The sequence below is a fragment of the Leptonotus elevatus genome, chromosome 8, assembly GCF_054856555.1.
Source record: "Leptonotus elevatus isolate MCC_2025b chromosome 8, RoL_Lele_1.0, whole genome shotgun sequence".
Lineage (NCBI taxonomy): Eukaryota > Metazoa > Chordata > Actinopteri > Syngnathiformes > Syngnathidae > Leptonotus > Leptonotus elevatus.
In genome coordinates, this window is record NC_141246.1 from 16,174,629 (window position 1) to 16,198,865 (window position 24,237).

The following is a 24,237-nucleotide window of genomic DNA, read 5'->3' on the forward strand; positions in this document are numbered from 1 at the left end:
GTGAGGTATGAAGTCCTACAACGGGTAGCATACCACTGATGAGAAAAGAAAAACAAAAGTCCAAACCTAAGTCTTGCTGTTGTTGTTATAGTAACAGGGCATGTGTCACTCCATAATGTAATAATTTCCTGAAAATTCTTATTATTATTTTTAATTATAGGTGAAATTATTACATTATTGGGTTGGAAAATGTTATTACATTTTCATGAAATTATTACAGTGATGCACAGCCTAAATATAGAAACACTAATTCCCAGTAAATACAGGGTGTTTCATCTCAATCTATAAATTTATGATATATATCAATAGCGATTGAAGATATGAAAAACATTTTTTTTCCTGATAACCCACTCATCACTGTCCTATCTCACAAACTCCTCAACCCACATTACCTCAGCCAGAACCCAGTCAGGCCAATTGCACCTTGGGTGACAGAGTAGGCCTGCGATGCTGCTGCGGCCCATCTTTGGAACACTATCCTTGACCACCTCAGGGCTCTGCAGATGGTGGATGCATTAAAAAAGGGATCGAAAACCTTTTTTTTTGTAAATAAATAGCGGGTTTTTTTCCTGGCTGATTTATTCAAATGAACGTGCATTCCAAATAAAATCGATTCTTCTTCTTCTTCTTATTATTATTAGTAAGTAGTAGTAGTAAAAATAGAAGTAGTAAGAGTTATTATTATTATTATTACCAACAACATAATAAAGACTATAGCATAACAACGCATAGTAATATAATAAAATAGGTTTGTAGGGCTAAATCTTAAAAGCTCGTTAATGAATGAAAAGAAAAACAAAAAGGAGGCGAGGTTGCATCTCTCCGTCGCTACTGGAACAAACTGCAGTCATGTGATCGGCGACGTCACCAGCGAAATGGCTGCCTTCTGTTTGTAAACCAAACCCTAAAGACTTGTTGTTGACATTTGTTTTTAAACCCAAGAACTACATCCACACGGCGAAAATACCGGGTGTGTATTCATTTTTTATGTACTGCACGTGGGGTTATTTAACCGTAAAGCGAAGGAGGAGTTCGTGGCCCAAATCCAGTCATATGGCAGAAGCGGTCTGGTTTCGAATGAACGACACGTTTGCTCATCCCACGTCTATTACTTGAACTAACGCCATTGTTGGTTACGAAAGCCGAGAGCGAACCTGAGACGCACTGTAATAGGAGTTTTAAACATCCGCTTGACGTTCTTCAGTTTTCCAAACAAATACACCCAAGACCACATTCAACTAAATTATATTGTTGTTGCTGTTGTACTGCTGGCCTTATAACTAACTCACTCAGCCAAATGTAATTCAATTTTCAGAACACGCAAAGCAATTGTGTATATTAGTGGTAGCCCATAACCAAGTAAAAGATGAGTTATTACAAAAGATAAGCGTTGTACCTTATAGATATCAACTTACAAACGCCAATCGCAAACGGGACGGTTGACCAATGGAAACGCTCATGGTTGAAGAATCCTGCCACGTGATTGGGTGACATTCGGCAGCTTTTCCGCATTGAATGGGCGTTCGTTATTGTGACCAAGCAGTGAACCTTATTACGCAACATTTAACACTTTTTTCCCCGGCCACAAGATTAGGTACACTTTTATAAATGTATTTATTTATAAAAAACAAAACAAACAAACAACAATTGATACATCTCTGATCCTTTGCAACAATTGTATCAAATATGCTGATCAATTGCATTTATGATTGCTATGGCAGGGGTACATGGGAATAGGGCCACGCAAAACATGCCTCATAATTTGATTGGTCTTGTAGATATACACAATTATCACAGAGTCTGATTGTGTTATACTGCGAGCTATCTTAAATTGAAATGTAGTGACACCAGCCTTGTTCTTTTATTCAACTTCTAACATTGATATGTTATTGATTGTGCAATTTTCCTTACATATTTTTGTGGTACAACTGTTACTCACAAGTATACTACTATGCTTCTAAGTAGGGGTGCTTTTTTTCATGAAGTAGTGTGTGTGTTATATATTTATATTACTCGGTTTATGCATAGTAATAAAGAGCAAATTATAAATCAGCCCCATGGAACAAACTTGTCATTATGGTATGAAATGTCACTATGTGTGTTTTATGTGCATGAGATTATAGTCTGTCAATATTTCATCCTGCAGCATTGTCTCTCAACAAGAAGTCTCCAAACTATCAGCAGTTCAGCATGTTATTCACAGTGAGCCATTTCCAATGCAAACCTGTTGTGATCATATAATTCTTGTCTAAGCAACTATTCTCCCATTTCCTTTTGTAGCTTCTACATTCTGGCTAAATCAGTCCAGCTCCAACAATATCATCATCTCTCCACAAAATCTCCTCAACAGAAGCTGTTCAGTAGACCCCATCAGGTAAAACATAATTTGATTTTGCACTCAACCATGTCAGGTCAGTGCAATGTCATGGTATGTTGCAAAGATTGACCGATATTTTTATTTATTTATTTTTAGACCCGGTACCGATTATGTATTAGTAGTAGGAGGCCGACAACCAATATTTGGAGTCAATATGCATTTTCAGTAAAAGTGAAAAAAAAGATTCTTGTCAAAATTAAAAGACAAAAATAATACAAAATATCTTAAAGCATATATATGGTTATTGAAGAACTTTACAGACTAGCAGCCTAGTATGACCTAGTGAGTCCACATCATAGTAGCAACATTGCAGGATAAAAAAAAAAAATGAAAGTCTGTCATAGTTTGGAAAGGCCACTTCAACCTGATTACAAAAGCAGAAAGAATTTTGAAAATCAGATTGAGCTTTTTGTGTGGCTGAAAACATTTGAGGAAAGTTTTTTTGTTATATCACCTTTTGAAAATCAGGTCAAAAAACACCTTCATTTAAAAGTAAACATGTATAACTTCATTATTTCGCAACATTTTCATTTCGCAACATTTCATCTTCTACTCGGGAAACAACCTTCTCTGTTTTGCGGACAAGTTTCAGTTAAAAATATCCACCAATTTTTCGGGCCAGCCAAAATTTTGAGATGTCAACGCATCAAAATTATCATCGTGTCTCAAATCCTTACTCTTGCCCTAAAAATTTAACTCAAATAGAGAAGATGGAAAATTATTGGCACGAAAAGCAGTGTTGGCAGCAGGCTAGGTATTGTACTGTACATAAGTATTCAATTGTTTTGTGTTCTTTTGTGTGAATTGATTTGTTGTGGGGACTTTTTTTTATGAGTACAGTTTTTGTTTGGACTTTTAGAGGCATTTGAAGTGTTCGTTTACTTTTGAAAAAATATATAAAATATAGACAATAACCTGTTTTGTGTGTGCTTCAGTTTTTGAGTTTTAAATGGCAAACAAACAAAAAACAACTGCATTGGCGATGCTTTGAAAATGATTATGGATGGGATTTCAGGTGATGTTAAGCAGCTAATAATGTTCATTCTATAAAAACTGAATTATTGTATTCGATTTGATGTGATTGTGGTGGAAGTACCTAATGAAGTGTCTAGTGAGTGTAATCCTTTTAAGACTTTCAAGACTCTTGTTGACGAATCAGCATGTTACAGGGGTTAAAGATCGAGGTGTAGCCACCTCTGAGCTCCACGTTAATAGACAGCCAGTTAAGAGTGAGTCATTCTTCCAGTCGTCTGAAGTCTCCATGTCCTCCCAAATGTCTGGTAATGTCTATGCGTCAGGTTTTTAATTATAAAGACCAGATTATTGTACTTGATTGTTTGTCATGTGAATGCTGTGTTATACTCTCTTCCAGCCGAATGAAGTCGTTTTCTGTCATTGTTGTCCATTTAGACGGGAACATGTCTCCAAAGATCACGGGAGAGCTGCTCAGGCATCTCCGCCAGGTGATGAAGAATTGTAAATACGTGTCTGAGCCTCTTCAAGCTTATATCATCCCCTCTGGTGATGCCCACCAGGTAAATAATGTTCACCTCTTTACAGGTGACTTACTGTAAATATAAACTCCACTGCTTGTGTGATTCTGAACCCATTTTCTGCTTGTCCGACCTTTTAAAATGAATCCTCGCTTCTGACCTTCCCCTCTCCTTGTCCAAGTCACAATGCGAGTAGGACAAATGGGCAAGGTGGCATATGGGCTGAGGACCACTTTGCCCTGATTGTTAATGATGAGATCTGCCCATGTTTTACGTCTGTATTGTCTCCTTGTTTTTAAGAGTGAATACATTGCACCTTGTGACTGCAGACGGGAGTTTATCTGCGGTTTCAACGGATCAGCAGGTACCTGTCCTTGATGTGGGTTTTGCACGATTAAGCACTTTGTGGAAAGCTACAGGGACTCCGCCCTGCCTTGTAATGTTAAACCGCAACGCTAAATGACGTTATTCACCAAATTAAATGTTCAAAGTACATCATGTTACTGTCGCCAGACTTGTTTAAAACCTTTTACATTTAAAACCACTTTTTTGAGGTTGTAGAGACAACAATGAGCCTGTCTGTGCCTGTGGTATTGGATTTTGAGTCATGCGTGAATGTTGCGATGTATAGGTACAGCCATCGTCACCGAGCAGTACGCCGCCATGTGGACTGATGGCCGTTATTTCCTTCAAGCTACCCAGCAGATGGACAACAACTGGACCCTTATGAAGATGGGTAATTAACAACCTCATTTTCATCCCAAAGTTATCAGTAAAGTTGCAGACCATTTGGAGTGACTGCACTTACTAACACCCTATATTAGGGGTGTATTAGTTTCATTTTATGATTTATGGTTCATTTCGAACTATACGATTTGAAATGATGTAGTGACTTAAAAGTGATTCTTTAATAACTTTTTAGACAGAAATTCAACCAATTTGAGTGTGAAATGAATACCTGGCTACTGGGCAGTGTTGTGTGAATCAAAGTTTCCTAGGTTTTTGTTGTTTCTTGTAAAATATTCTGGTATAAATTATGGATATAATAGACAAAAAATTAATAAACAATTTATTAAATTAATTACAAATGAATTAAATCTATTAATTTTAAATAAAAAAATATATATGTAAAAATGCATTCACATTTATATTTTTTTTATAAGAGGTTAACCTTTTCTTTTACCTTTTTTTTTTAAATATTAAATTTACAGTTTGTTTGTTTTTAAACGCATGTGCAGCCAACATTTCAACAGTACTGTGGGCTAACCTGCTACGTTTGCTTTTGTTCTTTAACAAAACAATATTATATTCATATTAAAAAAAGTGCAACAAACATATTTTCAGGCTGAATTAACAGTAGCTTTATCTGCTACTTGTGCTGTTGTTTGCAATTGATGTTTTTTGGCTAGTCGCTGACTAACCATTCTGGCAAGGCCAGGGGCTTTGTCAGTGCAGACGTTACCTTACTTAGTAAAGCTGCGAAAGGTGCTTGGATGGTCGGTATTGTGTGAAAGTACAATAGTACAGTATGTGGTCGGAGAGGTTTGTCATGTTGCCATGGTATTATTAACAGTACTTGACCTTTGCATAACCTGCAAATAGCAAGCGACTTATTTAGTGTTTTCACACAATGGACCAAAATTTAGTTTCTGTTTCCGCTGTGCTTACGCTTTGTTGTCTGCTGTCACGTGATGATGACGACGACAAAAACAGGCAGACTGAATCAAGTAACGTTAAACGTCTTTGTCATTAAAAGTGCTTAAAAAAGGGTAAAAAAGCATATCCTTACCGTACTGTATGAACTCTGCTGTGTTTAAATCCAATGCAATGTTTCCCGTATCGATGCAATCAGTTGATTAACTTTTAAAATGATATTAGATCGATCGAGATATGTTGTCCGGAACGACATTGAATGGAACTATAAATCGTAAAGTCCATGATGAAACGTTACACTCCTGCCTATATCTTGGAATTCAACACTTAAAAATAAGGTACATTTCATGCTCAAATGCACTTTTTTCATTGTCATACAGGACTGAAGGAGACACCCTCTCAGGAGGACTGGCTGATAAGTGTCCTGCCAGAGAACTCCAAAGTGGGCGTCGACCCGTGGATCATTGCTGCAGGTATTTTGTAGTTTAATTTCATGTTTCAAAATTCCCTGCAGGAGACACAACCATAGTAGTGTGAGTGCTTGTCATTATAGTATCAATAAAGCATTTCTAACTATCCACTTGGTAGGGACAGTTAACTCATTCACTGCCATAAATTCATAAAATAAAATAAAAAGATTATTAAAATGTTTAATTGTAATTAATTGCATGACTTCACTAGTTAACTCACAATTAAGCACACATTTTACATCTGTTCTAAATGTACAATAAAAAAATTCTAGGTTTTCATACTCGTGTTAACAAAAGTGGAAAAAAATGTTAAACTAATAGAAATAGTTTAAATGAATTTTTTACGTTTATAGCCGTCAATGGCAATGAATGAATAAAAAAAAAGAAGAAAACATTATAAAATACTTTGGACGTCAGGCGATTAGAATTTGTAATCATAATTAATCGCATGACTTCACTAGTTATCTCACAATTAATCACACCTTTTATATCTGTTATAAATGTACAATAACAACGTTCTAGGTTTTTATACTCTTGTTAACAAAAGTGGGAAAAAATAATAATAGAAATAGTTCAAATGAATTTTTGACGTCCATAGTCGTCAATGGCAGTGAATTAGTTAATTGCTTTACACACATAATGGCATACAAAGAAGACACCTGAGTGTGCTTTTCTGAAGTAAAGCTCTTAACTTAATAGTCCAAATTTTTATGTAGTATCAATAAAAAAATATATTGATGCACTTTGTCATGCTATTGGATGAGGACTCATGTCCAAACCATTTCCTGTATGTGTTAAATGTGTTATTTTTGTCCTGCCTGCTTTCCATGTCAGATCATTGGAAAGCCATGTCCAAGGCACTGACCAGCGCGGGCCACTCTCTCATAGCAGTGCAGGAAAACCTCATCGATGTGGTGTGGAGTGACCGTCCACAAAGACCCAGCACACATCTTCGTACTTTGGGATTGGACTACACGGGTCTGTACAACACTGTATCACTCAATAGACTGTTTTCCCACTATTTGTGAGGAATAGGGACCAAACCCTGATAGCAAAAATCAGCGAATAAAATGGTTGTTGGGAAATGGTTACACGGTGTGATTACAGGACTTGCCCCAAAGTAACCATCATGGAAGTACGTTGTCTTAAGTATAAAAAAAAGGCCGAGTGACGTTTTAAGATAACGGATTTTCCAGTGATGTTGAACTAATTCATCCTGGACACTGCAGTACATGAAAAGATTACATTAAAAGGAGAAATAGACTGATTAAAGAGAGTTTGCCGGATCTGATGACGACATTCGATTCTATACAAGCTAAGTTAGGAACATTTTGTATAAATTTCATGAATGAATCGGACAAACATTTCTCACTCTTCTGTAATTTAAAATAAACGTAGACATTGTGTTGTGCTTGTCTTATTAATTGGTCATTTGGCATGTATTGTAGAAATTATGACATAATTATTCTTGCACATCTTTTGTCTGAGTGCAGTGAATTATCTAAAGAGCAGTAATCATCAACATTTGCTGCAAGCTGTTAATCCCCTGATGATCAGGTTTGGTTACTCGTTACCAAACACACAGCCTTGGCAGTTGATTGTGGTTATTCCCCCAGAACAATACCACAACCTACCATTTCAGTTTCTCTTTTTTCTGCTTGAGGGTTTTCTGCTGAATAATGATGCCACGAGATGAATGCAAAGCATTATGTTTCTGTTCGCCAGAGCGATAGTTGTTTGACCAAGACCATGACCAAAAATAGTTTCCAAAGGAAATTCTGTGAATGGTTGAATTTGCGAGTAGCGAATCGTGACTTTATGCAGGGGAACACGATAACCTTGTCTGAACTTTTACTCTCACTTTTGCCAATCATGTTTTTGTTGTGTGTGTTTTTTAAAAAAAATATTAGATCAAGACCATATGAATACATGATTGACCATATCTTCTCTACAGGTATGTCATGGCAAGACAAGATCACAGCGCTACGTGCAAAAATGACAGAACGAAAAATTTCCTGGTTCATTGCCACAGCACTGGATGAGATAGCATGTAAGTAAATGCATGTAAGTAAATGCATGTAAATGACTTGACTTCAAGTCAGGGCGTATTCTATATTTTATATAAACGGAATTGTGTTTATGAATATAGATTGGATGCAAGAGCAGGCTTTTTTTGCAGTGTTGTATGAACAAGAGCTTCCAGAGAGCACGTTAGCCAAAGTGAGAAGATGTGCAATGCCATTACTTAGGTTAGGGTTAATGTATTGAATTTTTGTCCCTTTCAAGGTGACTCAAATCGTCCTATCACCCTCTATCGATGAACAACCGCTGATCACAGAACACTTTGCTAGAATACTTCTCAAAACGTGGCTCGGAAGATAAACACGGAAGTGATGCGGAGGTTTGGCACGCCAAAAACACATGTGGAAATACTAAATGGTCCTTATTTCCATGAGGGAATTATGTAAATTATATATTCATTTGAAACATTAATAATTAAATAATAGGGATTCGCGATAATCGGTGGCCAATAATTATTGGCAATTATCAATCATTTTGACGTCATACAGATAAACCAGATAATGAAGAAATCAGCCACGTTGGTCTATCTGTTGTGTTTGTGGTTCAAGTTGTGCCCAACTCAATCCCTCCCCTCTCCTATGGTAGTCTCGCATATTTGTGACATCATAATGCGCGCGACCTCGTGTTCACAGAAGATGCATCATGTCGCCAATGTGGGCTTTCTTTACTGTGTCTCCCCAAAATGTTACCCTCACAGTTTTTTGTTGCATTTTTAAAACAGGACTGTTTTGTTTTGGAAAACTCACAATGACTTACTGGTTGTCTTTGAAGCAGATATATCAATAAAATTCAGCTTCATGGTGCTTTACACAAACGTTTCAATGTATTTAACATATTAGATTTATAGTAGGACTCGAAAGTATATTTGTATTCAAGTTAATTTTGCAAACAATTATCGGCTTACTAAGTTATCAACATCGGCACTTTCTAAATTATTGATTTATCGTATTGGTTGAAAGTAGCATTATTGTGCATTCCTATTAAATATGATATTGAAATGAAAGTACACCTTTTTCACAACTCTAAGGTACCAGGAAAGGTCTATACAATGTGATGTGATAGTTTCGAGAAATTACGGTATGTCAGATATGTACCGTAGTTATGTATGCTTTACGTGTGCATGGTGTCATGGTGTAAATTAAATTAATACTTGCAAACAGGTGCATTCAGATCTAGGTAAATGAAAAATATGAATACTAGACTGTAATTTAAAAGTAATTCAGCATGCATTCTATTACAAATAAAAAACAGATCTACTTACAATAACTGTATTTTGTATTGGGATCAACTCTTGCCAATTTTTCATGCGTGCAGCAGTGTCACGTCTCTTCCATAAGTCAGCTTTGATACATGATCACGATCCAAGGACCCCGGGATACACGGGCGTACCACTTCATGTCTCTTTGAGCACCTTGTTGACCGTGAAGAGCTCTTACTTCTGATTGTTTGCTTGCAGAGTTCATGTTAATTGCAGTGATTGTGATTGTCATCAGCTTGCATTTGGACTAAATGGACATTTGGTCTGAAGGGGAATTGCTCAGGCATCTGCAGAGGATCACTGATAGAGAAAAAAAAATGTAGGCAATTTATACAGTAGGTGCAGCTCCTGCAGTTGAATATTGCAAATAAAAAGTCAATTTATTTCAGTAGTTCATTTGAAAAATGTAATCTTGTATATCACGAATACACTACACAGAGCGTGAAATTATTAATAACTAGACCTTACAGCAAATTCACAATCTCAAGAATTGCAATATTACAAAAGGAACAATCAAAATGCATTTTAATATAGAGATTAGGTAGGAATTTGACTGTTTAATGGATCTATGTGTGGGTTTTACTTTTTTTAACTGAATTAGTCAATTAAATGAACATTTCAATAATGTTTTTTTTTTTAACTTTTTTTTCTTTTCTGGAGAGCTCAGTATTGTTCATTCGGTAATTTTACTTGCTCTCTTTTTATTTTTTTATTTTTTATAAATTTTTATTTTGTATGTGGGTGAGTATGTGCATGTGCGTGTTTGTGTGTGTGTGTGTGTGTGTGTGTGTGTGTGTGTGTGTGCGTGCACGTGTGTGCGTGCGTGAGTGTATTCATTAGTTCACCTAAAACCTATTAAAAATCCCATACCGTCCACCTAAATCGAATACTTCAGAATCCAGCTAGAGTCGTGAGGCTGTCAGGAGACCCGAGGAAGGCTCAAAGAAAAGTGAAATTCAGCACCGACCAGACATTACCTACTACCCACCAAGTCTTTCACCCACCCCAGAAACATCTGAATTCCAACAAATTACCTCAAGAGACCAAAGGAGAGACTGAGGAAAGGAAGGAAGGACAGATGAAGCAGAGTGAGATTCACAGACACCAGCCTCCACCGATTCAACGACCTGAGGAAGAAGCAGATTGTGTTTGTGGACCCCACCGGTCCACAGCCCCCAATCCCCCCGCCCCCCATCCACCCCAACCCAGCCCCAGCCCCAGTCGCCCCCAGGCCCCCAGTGTTCTCAATGAAAGCTAACCCTGTTACTGAGTTCGCCAGCTCGCCGACTGGCGAACTCTACCCCTACACCTTGAATGTGACCCCACCCAGTGTATATACAAGTGTGTGTGTGTGGTGCATTAAAATGAGGAGCAGGTGAGCCGGAGCAGAGGGAAATTATATCCCCACGCTCCGATCCACCTACCTCCCAGTCATGTCAGTGAGTGTATGTGGTGCATTAAAAAAATAAATAGGGGGGGTATGGTGGCGCGGCGGGGACACGGACAGGGGATCACAGCACTGCTCTATACTGCGGTCTGCCCCAACCGATGGCACCCACCTCGACACACCTGCACCCCCCCCACCCCCCAGTTGTGTGGTGCATTAAAATTGGAAGGGAGTTGTAGGGCGAAGACAGTGTCTCCACCCTACCCCACCCCCCAAAGTGTGTTATGTGCCCTATATGTCTATAAACAAAGTGTGTGTGAGTTAAGAGGAGCGACCAGCGGGGCCCCCCCAACCCGGCGGGGGCAGGAGGCGCACCCGCCCACCAAACCCTCACCCACCCCACCGGGACCCTGGCGGGCATATGGGACCAGCCCGGCGGGGCGATGGGGCTCGCCCCCCCGGATACTGGGGCCTGCCCGAGGTGCCAGGAGGTCCACCGGAGCGGGGCGGGCACAACACAAACCCGCCCGGCCCCCGGAGCCTCGAGACCCGGGCCACGGATGGAGCCCCCGGCCCAGGGGAGGGGGAGGAAGGCGGACAGGGGAGGGGGAAGGGACAGGGGAAGGAGACGACAAGAATGGCATGGGGCAGCGGCAGGGCCGCAGGGAGAGGGGGAGGAAGGGTGACGAGGGAGAAGGGACAGGGAGGCGGAGGATGGGCGGGGAGAGGCGAGTAGGGAGAGGCAGCAAGGGGGAGGAAGGGGAAAGGGAACCACGGGGCACCCCGGCGGCCCACAGGCCCCGAACCGCGTCGCCGGGCCCGGAGCGACGTACCCAGGGAACGGCCGAGACGCTTAAAGGAATACTTGACTCATTATTTTCAGCAGTAAGAAGTAAACATCTTTACGACCAATCATGGCACCGTTTACTAACATCACATGACCAAACCCAAAAAACGGGTGGTCGTTACCTGAGCACTGAGCACCTATGATGTCATTCTCAGGCGACAACAAGTGGCGAAATGTGTTTTTAAATGTATTAGTTGTACATGAAAAAATAATAAAGCTATCAAATTAATTGTAGGCAATAATGGCAATAATTAAAATTTTTATTGTGGTTTTCTTCTCTTGTCCAGGGCTTTTCAACCTTCGTGGTGCAGATATTGAGTATAACCCTGTCTTCTTTGCGTATGCCATTGTTGGGATCAACACAATAAGGTTGGAGTACAATTAATTGATTCATTTAATTTGTTGCAGAGCTTTTTGTGTGTGCAAAAGACAATGCATAGTTTTATTTAGAGTTCATTCAAATGCTTTGCTTGTTACTGCAATGATTTCCAACTAATGTGCTATGACACATTCATATGAGAGGTCATGAAGTGTGTGTGTTTGTGCGTGCGTGTGTGTGTGTGTGTGTGTGTGTGAAACCTCTCCAATGGACTCTAAGCACACCTAAATTTTGCATTTAGGATAAGCAGGTGTGTTAATTTCGGGCGCTAGTCTAACGCATAGTGATACCATCTTTCTTTAAAATATACTTGCAGTTGCTGAAGTAACATCAAGGTGCAGTAATTAACACATTGCTCTATTAATTGCTCCAGTTATCCAAATGTCGGTGATGCGATCAAAGCACCATATCTGATTTTCTCTTTGCTGTTTCTCAGTCCATGCAGAGCCGTGAGAACATAGACTTGCACGCCTTGTTTTGACATGCTCAACTCAACAAAAACAATTACAAGAAGAACAGGAAGCCTTTATGGTCATTTTCTATAGTGCAGATGCAACAAAACGAAGCTTATGAAAAACATACAAGACAACCAATAATAAAAGAATAATGACAAGCTACTAACTAAACTACTGACAGCAGGATGAGGATAAATGTTCCCACAAAGCTCCGTGACAGAGTGTCATTGACTCACCTCACATGTATGAACGAACTACCTTTGTCGATTCAATGTTGCTATAGTTTAAATTGTCTCGCCCAATGTATAAACATTTTTTTAAATCTCTTTTATAGTACCAACTCACTGGTAGTAAACGTGATCAAATACAATACTGAACATAATGGCGCACCACAGAGTTAGCAGGAGGAGCTATTCCAGAAGTCACTATTACATATGACATTTTCAGATTTTCCACCTTGAAAAGCACCACCTCCGAGGTATTGAATGTACCTCTGACAAAAATCCACGTTGACACAATTTTAAAGAATGAGGTTATTTTTCCTCCAGATGGTGTCTCGATAGTTTAGAAGAAAACGGTAGTTCGTATGCCTCATTCATTCACTTTCCTCCGGAAATACATCATGAGCTGCCGTGCATATAGTCCATTCCATTTAATTGGCCTAAAAATTATTATTTATTTATAGCTAATAATGTGTCTTTGTTTATCTATCTATGTCAGGGACCTTTGGTTGAATTGCAGATCATTTCAAAGCTCTTTCACTAGAAGACGGAAGTTAAAATTAACTTGTTTGTAATAAATAAATAAATTCATAAATAAAATAAACAGTATCTTCTATGCACCTTTTTGCCTGAATCTTTCTTCAGGCTTTTCGTGGATATAAAGCGTCTAGCCGAGCCATCACTGAGAGAGCATCTGCAGCTGGACATGCCCAGCAAGCCTGAGCTTCAAATTCAAACGTTCCCATACGAATCGGTTTTCACCGAACTGCAGGCCATCTGCGCCGCACTCGGCCACAAGGACAAAGTGTGGATCTGTGACAAGGCCAGTTGTGCTCTCACGCAGGTCATCCCCCAGGTGAGAAACTGTTTACTTTTTAAAGATACAATATACAGTACAGTATATATATATTTTCCATAACTGAGGATATAAAAAAAAATGCATGTTAGTTTCTATCAAAATTTGTGTGGCATTAAACAAAGTCTTTCATATGATAGCGGTTACAAGGCTCGTTTTGATTTGCTTTGTGATGATGTTGGTTCAGATTACGATCGTTATCTTTTAACGAGCTTCATTACGTTCCCGTGAATGTGTGAGAATAAACACATTCCCAGACATCTCAGTTTCAGGGAACATAGACTTATTGTGTTGGAGAGGCTAGTTTTGGACTGTATAGGTGCGATTCAAATCTCTTTTCTCCTTCGGGGTGTCGGTCAGAACACAAAGCAACAGTGGCGCGAAGATGTGGATTGGCAGCTTTAATCCAGGAACATCAGCAAGAGGCGGTTACAGTAGTTGCATTTTATTGTACAGGCATGTTCTGCTATGATGCAGGCACTGTGGCTACCTATGGATTCTTGTAATCCTGAAGTCCGGTGTATGCATGGTCTGATCATCTATGTGTGTGTGAATGTATGTATGGTTTAAGATGTGTGGTGGTACAATGTGTGGTTCTGCAACAAACAGAAAAACAATACAGCGTATGAGTGTAAATACTTGACTCTTAATAAATACAAATACAGCACACATTGATTGGCTAAATAACTGGGCTGCAACATTACTAATTTTACATGAACTATGTTAGCTGTGCACATAAATACACACAAAGTTGTACAACATACTAAACATGAGCTAATTACTCAAAAGTATGACGCACGTAACAATCACTAGACATTATTGTGGCTGATGTTAGAAAACGATCCTTATGTTTTCCGCGTGTTCGTAAAATCAGACTGGAGATCGGTGAACAGGTCCTTCGAAGGATTTATTTTGCAGAAATTTCTGGACACAGACAAGTTTCAGTCAAAATGCTGTCGCTCCCTTTGTGTGTGTGTGTGTCACATGTATGTAGTTAAATGGTGTTTAAGACACTTAATTAGTTACGTAGCGAACTTCAACGAGGTACTCAACGAGCTGCCAATCAAATCTGCGTCGGAGCTTAATAAGGCACACAAGACACGGTAGTGTGACAAATAAACACGGTACACATAAACTAAAACACTACATACTTAGTGTACTCACTTTTGGTCAAAGACGCACACAATCACCACAGCTCGCAACACCTTCTGTCATGGCGGCGTCCAACTGCACAATAACCGCTGCGCAACAAGTAATGGACCCAGAATGCAATGCGCGAATCACAGAAGTAAATATGACACTATATTCTTAACGTGGAATATGGAAAATATAAAAATCTAATAATGATGACTATTAATATTTGGAACCTTTTTAACACATTGCCTCTTAATTTCTTGGCATAATCTAGTAAAAAGCTTGAATAAAAGAATTTAAACATGCAGATTTTCATTGATGTCATTTGTGACTAGCAATTCATAAAGTTGTAAAACATCTGCCTTTATAAAATCAATTTTACATTGGCATTGTTTGATAATTATTAATTTAACGACAATGCTGACATAAACGAGTAGTAGTATATCCCCTAATAATTTGTTTGAATATATTTTTTTATTTTTGTGTGTGCACAATGACAAATATTATTTGCGTTCAATGGTCCACATTTGTGAAAGTATTTTGTCGAATAGTATATCTAAAAATATCTGAAAGGAAATTGTGTTTAAAAAGCAAACATCTGTTTGTAATGTTGAAAACTATACAGTTTATGTATTTATTATTGTGGTTGCAAGATTTTAGGGAATTTTACTGCATCATACTCTTAATATTTTGCCACCTCTCGTGTACAAAAGTGGGGCGGCTGTGGCTCAGTTGGTAGAGCGCGTAGTCCAGTGAACAAAGGGTGACCAGTTTGAATCCCAACTTTTTTTTCTCTTTTTTTTTTCCCCTGAGAAAAAAAAATGAATCACAACTTTGAATGTCCGCCGTTGAACTGTCTGTCCTTGGGCAAGAAACTAAACCCAGGCTGCCTCCAGGTCAGCATTTAACCCCTTCAGACCCGCCATGTTTTTCTGCTGGGCAGTTTTTTTGTTTTTGTTTTTTTACAGATCTTGACTCTTTTCCCACATAAGAACAACATGGAGAGAAAAAAATGGATAATCTCATGTTTTTATTTGTTATAGTGGACAACAGGATAGTGTGGCTGTAACCTTACCAAGCTTATATGTAACATTTTTAATATAAACATCATACAAATCAACTTGCGATTGTGATTGGTTAGCCAGGATCCAATCATGAACCAGAAGTGTTGACATCATCCAAATTATGTGTTTTTATTGGTTTAACATGCAAATATGTCATGTCCACTGCAACCATCTATGAGTCCGAAGGGGTTCAAATGAGGAACTGATCTCAGTTACCTGCTTCAACAAAGAATAAGATAAGGCAACCAGCAGCTCACATTTTGAGCACCACATGCAAACCGCAACCACATTAGTAAACAATGGTAAACATGTTTATCTTATTATTTGCCTGCACCCTTCTTGTACTCTTTTCTCCCTTAATTTGAGTTTGTTCTTTTTAAACAGTACGCGCTTTCTTTTTCTTTTACAGGCCCACCGGTCCCCCATTCCTTATACTCCTCTCTGCCTTGCCAAGGCGGTGAAGAACACGACAGAGATTCAAGGCATGAGAACAGCCCATGTAAGACCTTCAGCCTCATTTAATCCACGTAAATCCATGCATGCATTTACTTAACATCTTCATAAACCGCATTGCTGGCTTTATTCACGTTTCATAAATGTTCTGTCGTCTGCCCGACAGATCAAGGATGCAGTCGCTCTTTGTGACCTCTTCGCTTGGTTGGAAAAAGAGGTACTTTTATGTTTTTCAACATTACCTAAAATACTTGGGGCTGTATTTATAAAGAGTCCTCAACTCTCTTGACTGTGAGGGTGACCCTTACCCTGTTGCTCAGTAGCTACTATTGCTTCACCTTATTATTAAATGGGGGAGAGTTTCGCAAACTGAACCATAACAGTCGAAACAAACAGTTTGGACAATTTCCATAAACCATCCCACCCCTAGTAATGCAACATGGCTGTACTTATACTGTACAGTGTGTTCACAATCACATAGTTTTTACTGGTCCCATACCAGTCTTGGTATTGCTAGCTAAACCGTGGCATTAGCTTACATGTCTTTGTGGGTTTGTAGTGACGCATGAAGTTAGACGTTGTCTTCATTCTGTGAGTTGCAAACCATGCATTTTGCCATTCTATTTTTGCATTATCGACAAGTTAATCCATGAATTGTTGTCAATGAAAGTCTTTATTTATTTATTTATTTTTATGTTCACTCACCTGGCTGTTCTTCAGATTATTCCTAAACCTTTTTAAAAGGCCACTGCTCCACTTCTATTCAGCAGCACTTCTAAGACTGTAGTTTACGAATGCCTTTGATCTTTTCTATGAGTAATTAGAATTGTTTGTGTATCCTATGACTAAATCATTACTCATGTAATTGTACATGTGCCCTTTCAGAATTGAGCCATGAGGAATGTGTTGCATGCAAATTCGTTATGGATATGAGCCCAGATTTCGAACCATGCTGTCGCCGTATCATGCTTGAAGTGAAATACAATACTTGCACAAGTTAACCATTTGCTTCACTGTTTTGTGCCCCGGGGAAACACATGCCGTTTACTGAATTTGCTGTCATTTTGTTGTCCTAATTGTTTTGTAGATCCCAAAAGGCACTGTAACAGAAATCTCAGCTGCTGACAAGGCTGAGGAACTACGCAGGTGATGTTTGTTCACATTTCATTCAAGATTTTCTGTATAGGAAGTAATATTTGCCAACAGAAAATGAATTTGAATCATTTACATTTGAATTTGAGTCACTACACTTAATAATTGCAATAAAAAGCTGATTTTGAATTGCATAAATTGAATTTGTATTGTTTAAAAGGGAAGTCAGGTAGAAAATGTTCTTGACAATAATGATGTTCTGTGTTCTGGTATAAACACAACATTCTGGTTAATAATCACCCATTTTTATCCGTCTCAGGGGGCAGCCATTTTGCGACATGTTGTTGACTGAAAATGACCAAACACAGCTCATCTGTTGTCTGGGTTTGGTCATGTGACCTTTGCAAGCTGAGCCCTAAGGCACGGTGATGTCATTTTCAGTCAACAGCAATTGGCAAAATGGTCGCCCATTTAGATGGATAAATATGAGGTGAATTTTGCTGCCCAATTCATATTCCACAAACGCAATATTAATCCAAATGCCGTTTTTTTTTTTTTAGATGAGTGGGGTTGTAGAAGATAATATTGTCAAGAAAATGTATTTGACTTCCTCTTTAATTTGAATTATTGCCTTAAAAAACTGAATCTGAATTGTACAATTTGAATTTGAATTTTTTCGTTTGAAACTGAACCATTATAAACTTGAAACATAATTATGAATTAATGAATGTATTTGGTTTGCAATGCAAGTATTCAAGTTTGGTGATTTAGCCGGAATTTAAACCGGGCGGGGGCAGGAGGCGCACCCGCCCACCAAGCCCCCACCCACCCCACCGGGACCCCGGCGGGCATATGGGACCAGCCCGGCGGGGCGATAGGGCTCGCCCCCCGGATACTGGGGCCCGCCCGAGGTGCCAGGACGCCCACCGGAGCGGGGCGGGCACAACATCAAACCCCAGCCACCCCCGCCGGCCCCCGGAGCACCGAGACCCGGGCCATGGATGGAGCCCCCGGCCCAGGGGAGGGGAAGGAAGGCGTACCGGGGAGGGGGAAGGGAGGGGGGAAGGAGACGACAAGAAGGGCAGGGGGCAGCGGCAGGGCCGCAGAGAGAGGGGGAGAGGAGGAGGAAGGGCGACGAGGGAGAAGGGACAGGGAGGCGGAGGACGGGCGGGGAGAGGCGAGGAGGGAGAGGCAGCAAGGGGGAGGAAGGGGGAGGGGAGAGGGAACCACCGGGCACCCCGGCGGCCCACAGGCCCCGAACCGCGTCGCCGGGCCCAGAGCGACGGACCGCGCCGGAATGGCGCCGCCCCAGACACCAGGGAAAGCCCCGCAACGCAGCACCCCCCAAGAGACCCAGGGAACGGCCAAGACGCAGCCGCCACCCAGCAGCCAACAAAGGGGCAGACCCGCCCACGCCCAGCCAGGGGGGACAGCACCCACAGAATTAACCCACTGACATGCCGTGAATCCGAATATCAACCCCTGGTGCCTATCGGAGGCGAATCCGCTCGATCCCGCTGGCAGCAGCCGGGTTCCTGACTATAAAAACACAACCATTAGTTACAAATTGCCAAATACAGAAACATCAATGCAAGTTATCACGCTGCTATGGCTCTCTCTAACAGGCAGAATTAAGTAACCAGGTTTAGGTTAAAAAATTCTATATACGTAGACCATGTTTCTTTAAATTTTGACATTTGGTTTTTATTTGAGGCAGATATTTTTTCCATTAAAATGTGATTTATGAGGAGGTTAGACCATTGGTCGATATTCAGAGTTTGTTTATTTTTCCAGTTAACAAGAATTGTTTTTTTTGCGATAGTAAGGGCTACAAGTATAGATTGAAATTGTTTATGTGGTAAGTCAGTTGTTGCTAAGTCACCTAGCAAACACAAGTTTGGAGAGAACGGTATCCTACAGTCCAAGACAGCGGAAAGTTTTTCTAAGACTTTAGTCCAGAAACACATAACCGGAGTACATAACCATAAAGCATGAAAATAAGTGTCTGTAGTGTTTTGTAAACACTGGAGACAAATGTCGGAGTCTGAGAGTCCCATTTTCTTCATCATATATTGAGTAATGTATGTTCTGTGAATAATTTTATATTGGATAAGTTGTAAATTTGTGTGTTTTGTCATTTTAAAAACGTTTTCACAAACTTGAATCCAAAAGTCAGATTCCGGAGCTATAGACAAGTCTGTTTCCCATTTTGAGATGGGTAAAGACGTTTTATCAGTATATGAAAGTAACTTATATATTTTTGAGAGTTTTTTTGTTGTTGTCGGAGAAAGCTTGGTAATATCTTTAGCTAAAATATATTCAAAGTTGTTGTATCTCAATTGTTGCATTATAAACTCTGTCTTTTTAGTTAACATATCGTCTAACTGTATTTTTGTATTTTGTAAGTCAGTCCATATTTGGTTATTTGGGTTTATTGCGTACTCATCCGTCAGTTGTTTAATTTTATCTTCCAAGTCTTTTTCTAATTTTTGATCCTGTTTCTTTTTATAAGATGAATATGATATAATTTTACCTCTAATTACTGCTTTCCCAGCTTCCCAGAGAAGAGCTGTGAGTTTCTAGTGGCACGTTCCAGCCCATACTTCAAGGTCAAATTCATGTCATATTTTACAAAGCTGTCTCATGAAAGTCATCCTGGAGTGATAGCTCCCTCTACAGCATATAGACAGACATTCATTCATTTCTCTGCATTGCTTTAGCCTGAAAGGATCTATGAACAATTTGATTATTCTATTGCTGACAAAATGAATCAGATAATGTTTAGGATCAAGGACGTTAATTAAAAAAAGATAAAAAATGCAATCCAGGTTTAGGATTTTGTTGAGATCCAAGGCACCAATTAGACATTACTTAAGAACAACAAATTACAACCTGATCTACATTGTGAATAATCTGATACAGATTGGATGAAAATTAGTGTGACATTTAATCTTGTTCCTTAATACATATTGCACATTTTGTTTGAAGCTACGTTTTTGGAAACTTCTTGATAGATGTAATAAATGTGTTAACTTTTTCAATTATACCTCATTTTCATAATTCAGTACCTTAAATCTGATTACCTTATCATGAAGCCCGAGACAATTTAGCAGGGCTAGGGAAGCCTGTTTTCTGTCTCCCACAACCAACACCCCTGATTTGATGAACAGGATTGTTACCAGGCTTCTCGAGAGCTTGCTAATGAGCTGATCATTTGTGTCAGCCCAATGAAACTCAAGTGATAGAGTTCAAGTAATTTGGGATCTTGCTCGCGTGGGAGGGAAAAATGAAACTAAAGATTTACAGGCGGATTGGTGCAGTGACGCACAATAGACTGTCTATATGCCAGTATAAACAAGAAACTGAGCCAAAAGCCGAAGCTCTCAATTCACCGGTCGATCTACATTCTTAACCCTGAGCTGTGGGTCATAACCGAAAGAACTACCCACTGGACACTTCCTTGGTGAGATGTTGTGGGCACGTCCCCCAGGAGGATGACCCAGGACACGATAGAAGGACTTTATCTCCCGGCTTGCTTGGGAATGCCTCGGGATCCCACCAGAAGATCTGCAGAAGAGGCGTGATAGAGTAGCCTATAATTTTATTCTTGGGGGCAGCACATTTTACCGCCGGTTAGCACTTCTGCCTCACAGTCTAGATCTCCTGGGACGCTCCAGCAGCTTCCATGTGAACCAAATGAGGGGTTAAATGAATTATTAGAAGCGCCAAATAATAACAAACTAATTAAAATTCTGATTTGTCTTTACAGCCAACAGAAACATTTTGTTGGCCTTAGTTTCCCTACAATCTCCAGCGTTGGGCCAAATGCGGCAATCATACATTACAGGTCAGAAAAGCCACAGACGCACTCGGGTTTGTTTAGCATTTGTTTTGGTGTGTTTGTGATACGAGTGACCTTGCTTGTCTTTGTAGGCCTCTGCCTGAGACCAACAGAACGCTTACCGTCAATGAAGTTTACCTCATCGATTCTGGAGCCCAGTACATGTAAACTAATTCACACACAACCATTTGATTGGCATGTGGTTTGACTTGTCTGCTCTTTTGCAGTGATGGCACCACAGACGTCACCCGCACAATCCACTTTGGAACACCGTCTGCATATGAAAAGGTGCAAACAACTGCCTACTGTACTTTACATGCCAGAACGTAATTTCACCTTAAACATTACTATAATTACAACCGTTTCCTTGTCATTTGTCTTTTGTTTTTTTCAAGGAATGCTTTACTTACGTACTAAAGGGACACATTGCCGTCAGTGCTGCGGTTTTCCCCAATGGAACCAAAGGTACCACTTTAACTCAAATGTGCATGACAACTTGTTCAGCATGCCTATAAAAAGTTAATTCCTGGGTCAAATGCGGAAATGAATTCCACCCCATTTAAGTGGGTGTGACAATCAGTGAATCTTAATCTTAATTTGTTATTAGTGCTACTAGTGAGGCCACATAAGACCACACACTCTAAAAATGCTTCTTTTTTTTTATTGGACAAAATATATGCCAAATACGTTCTCTTAATGTATTTCATTTTTGATCATACATTTCTCTGCATGTTTAAAAGATCCACTATCCCCAAAACAAAGGGTTTGAAGCAAACAACAAAATATGTAACCACATAGTGTATTTTTTTTTCCAGTGCAAAGGGCTCTCACATAAAAAGTTATCAATCAAGGACAGCACAAAATTGCAGAAGAAATGAACGTTAAGTGCAAGAACTCATTTTGTATAAAAAAAATTCTGACAAAGATCTACTTACTCAAAATGTTAATGTTATTGAGGTACTGTTTGTACTTCATATCTTTAAAAATCTGCATAAAATTACTCCAGTCACATTGTAGTATAGGGAAGTACAAGAGCCAAGTGACAGCGCAACTAAGGCATGCCTGCCGTCTAGTGGTGAATGGTGATTACAATTTTAAAATGCATTTGATCTTTGCATATTTGGAGTTCTGTACCCATGGATTTGCATATTTTCAAATATTTATTCTAATTTTGGATTTTCTACATTTCCCCCCATTTTTTTGTGGAAAACGTATATTGAATGTTTATTCACGTTTTGTTAAGATTTTTGTTTTTTCCCCTAAATTAATTAAGGGGCATCTATTTGCCCGCCCCTGTGCTAGTGTGTGAGGTAATAATTATTGGTATTGAAAAATATATATTATTACAGAAATGTACTGAGTAGTTGTAGAGAAGTAGAAGTCTATTCTTCTTCATTTGTGTCTACATGATGGCATTATTCAGTACTGTACTGCCCCAAGTGGCCAAGGTGGCTACATCTTAAGTAATACCACACTGAAATGAATTGAACGGTTTAATGCTTTGCATTATACTTACTGTTGTTATTACATTCTGTTTTGGAGAAAGATGAAAAAATGAGATGGATAAGTAATATACAAAATGGATGCATATGTGAGGAGAATAACTGTTGACTAACAGTGCTGTAACCTTCTTTCCACTGTCCAGGCCACCTGCTGGACTCGTTTGCACGAGCCGCCCTGTGGGAATCAGGCCTTGATTACCTGCATGGCACAGGTCACGGCGTTGGCTGCTTTCTTAATGTTCATGAGGGGCCCTGCGGCATCAGCTACAAGACCTTCGCTGATGAACCTCTTGAGGCGGGCATGATTGTCAGCGATGGTATGGATTGCCACATTAAGAATGATAATCAGTGACTACTAGGGGTGGGAATCTTTGAATGTCTCACGATTCAATTCAATTCCCATTTTTGGGTCTGCGATTCGATTCAGAATCGATTAAGAACGATTTTGATTCAAAATGATTTGATTCACAATGATTTTTGCTTCAGTCTTATAAATGTGCAAGGAATTGTAATGATCTACTCCAGTCTGACTCGCTAATGCTAATTAGCGCGCTACTCGCGGCACTTTTATCACTCAAAAGAACGGCTGGCTCCACGATGAAAAAAACAAACTTTAATTGAAATAACTTGATCGTGACTTTTTCCTTTTTCCTCTCTAATGTGGCTACAACTTAACAGTGTATTAGACCGCGTGGAACCACACTGGCCCTTAGTGGCCAAACCGGGTGCAACATGAACAGCACTCTAAATAAAGGCACACACAGACAAAGGCAAGACAGTATAAAATAATTAAAATAAATAACATCGATTTTGGGACATTTAAAATGGATTCTGAATCATACCAAATGAGAATCGCGATTCTTATGAGAATCGATTTTTAGGCACACCCCTACTGACTACTATATTTTGTTTATGATGTCATTATTTTTATTGAAGTGCTAATATTTCATTTGCTCATTTTGTTTGTTTGTGTGTTTTTCCCTGCCTTTTTAAATGTACATGTTCTTGTTTAATTTGTAGAACCAGGGTATTATGAAGATGGAGCTTTTGGTATCCGACTAGAAAATGTGGTTCTTGTTGTACCAACTAAGCCCAAAGTAAGACTTAATCAAGTTATTTTACAATTTGTGCAAGTATTATTAATTCATTAACTATGACACTGTGTTTTTCGTCTCCTCTAGTACAATTACAGAAATAGAGGTAGCTTGACATTTGAACCTTTGACACTGGTTCCCATCCAAGTCAAGATGATCAACACAGAGCTGCTCACCCAGAAGGAGGTAAACATTACCCAGCATGTCCAACAACATTTTATTGCTTCTCAAAAGCCGAGCAAGTACATTTCTTATTTACCAAAGATTCCTTTCAGTAGACGCACCACATGAAAGGGTGTTTGCGTTTCCTTCCGTTTGACAGCGGGACTGGGTGAACGAGTACCACAGGACGTGCCGTGAGGTGGTAGGGGCAGAGCTGGAGCGCCAAGGCAGAAAGGAGGCGCTGGAGTGGCTCGTCCGGGAGACACAACCCATCGCGTGAGGGACCGAAAAGCTCGCATTTACTGCGCTATCCAGTGCTGCGCGGTGATCATTGTTTGTACGTGTCTCATCTTCTTTCATATCACTTCTTTTTTAACACAACATCCTATCAAGAGTTTTATTAAAGATCAAAATGAA

At 39.5% G+C, this 24,237-nt stretch overlaps 1 protein-coding gene across 2 annotated transcripts; it reads left to right on the top strand.

The window, feature by feature from the left end:
• The first annotated feature begins 843 nt into the window (after window positions 1–843).
• On the top strand, window positions 844–24,237 carry xpnpep1 (X-prolyl aminopeptidase (aminopeptidase P) 1, soluble). Of its 2 annotated transcripts, XM_086082068.1 has the most exons (22): window positions 844–970; window positions 2,147–2,202; window positions 2,281–2,374; window positions 3,788–3,912; window positions 4,171–4,234; window positions 4,502–4,606; window positions 5,904–5,996; window positions 6,828–6,971; window positions 7,948–8,043; window positions 11,855–11,936; window positions 13,268–13,478; window positions 16,086–16,175; window positions 16,296–16,346; window positions 17,217–17,275; window positions 20,991–21,068; window positions 21,155–21,226; window positions 21,290–21,350; window positions 21,458–21,527; window positions 22,708–22,881; window positions 23,585–23,661; window positions 23,746–23,844; window positions 23,981–24,237. In XM_086082068.1, the coding sequence occupies exons 4-22, from the start codon at window positions 3,796–3,798 to the stop codon at window positions 24,098–24,100; spliced, it is 1,863 nt and encodes a 620-aa protein (XP_085938194.1). In that variant the 5' UTR covers window positions 844–970; window positions 2,147–2,202; window positions 2,281–2,374; window positions 3,788–3,795; the 3' UTR covers window positions 24,101–24,237. The 2 variants fall into 2 exon arrangements, with proteins under 2 accessions (XP_085938194.1, XP_085938193.1); XM_086082067.1 differs by lacking the exon at window positions 2,147–2,202 and having other exon boundaries at window positions 859–970.

What these genes read in the sequence shown, in the direction of transcription:
- xpnpep1 (XM_086082068.1), top strand. Translation starts at nt 3,796, where the DNA reads ATGTCTCCAAAGATCACGGGAGAGCTGCTCAGGCATCTCCGCCAGGTG. An exon ending in AAGGCATGAGAACAGCCCAT is followed by an intron (nt 16,176 to 16,295) that starts GTAAGACCTTCA and finishes TCTGCCCGACAG; the next exon opens with ATCAAGGATGCAGTCGCTCT. An exon ending in AGCTGCTCACCCAGAAGGAG is followed by an intron (nt 23,845 to 23,980) that starts GTAAACATTACC and finishes TCCGTTTGACAG; the next exon opens with CGGGACTGGGTGAACGAGTA.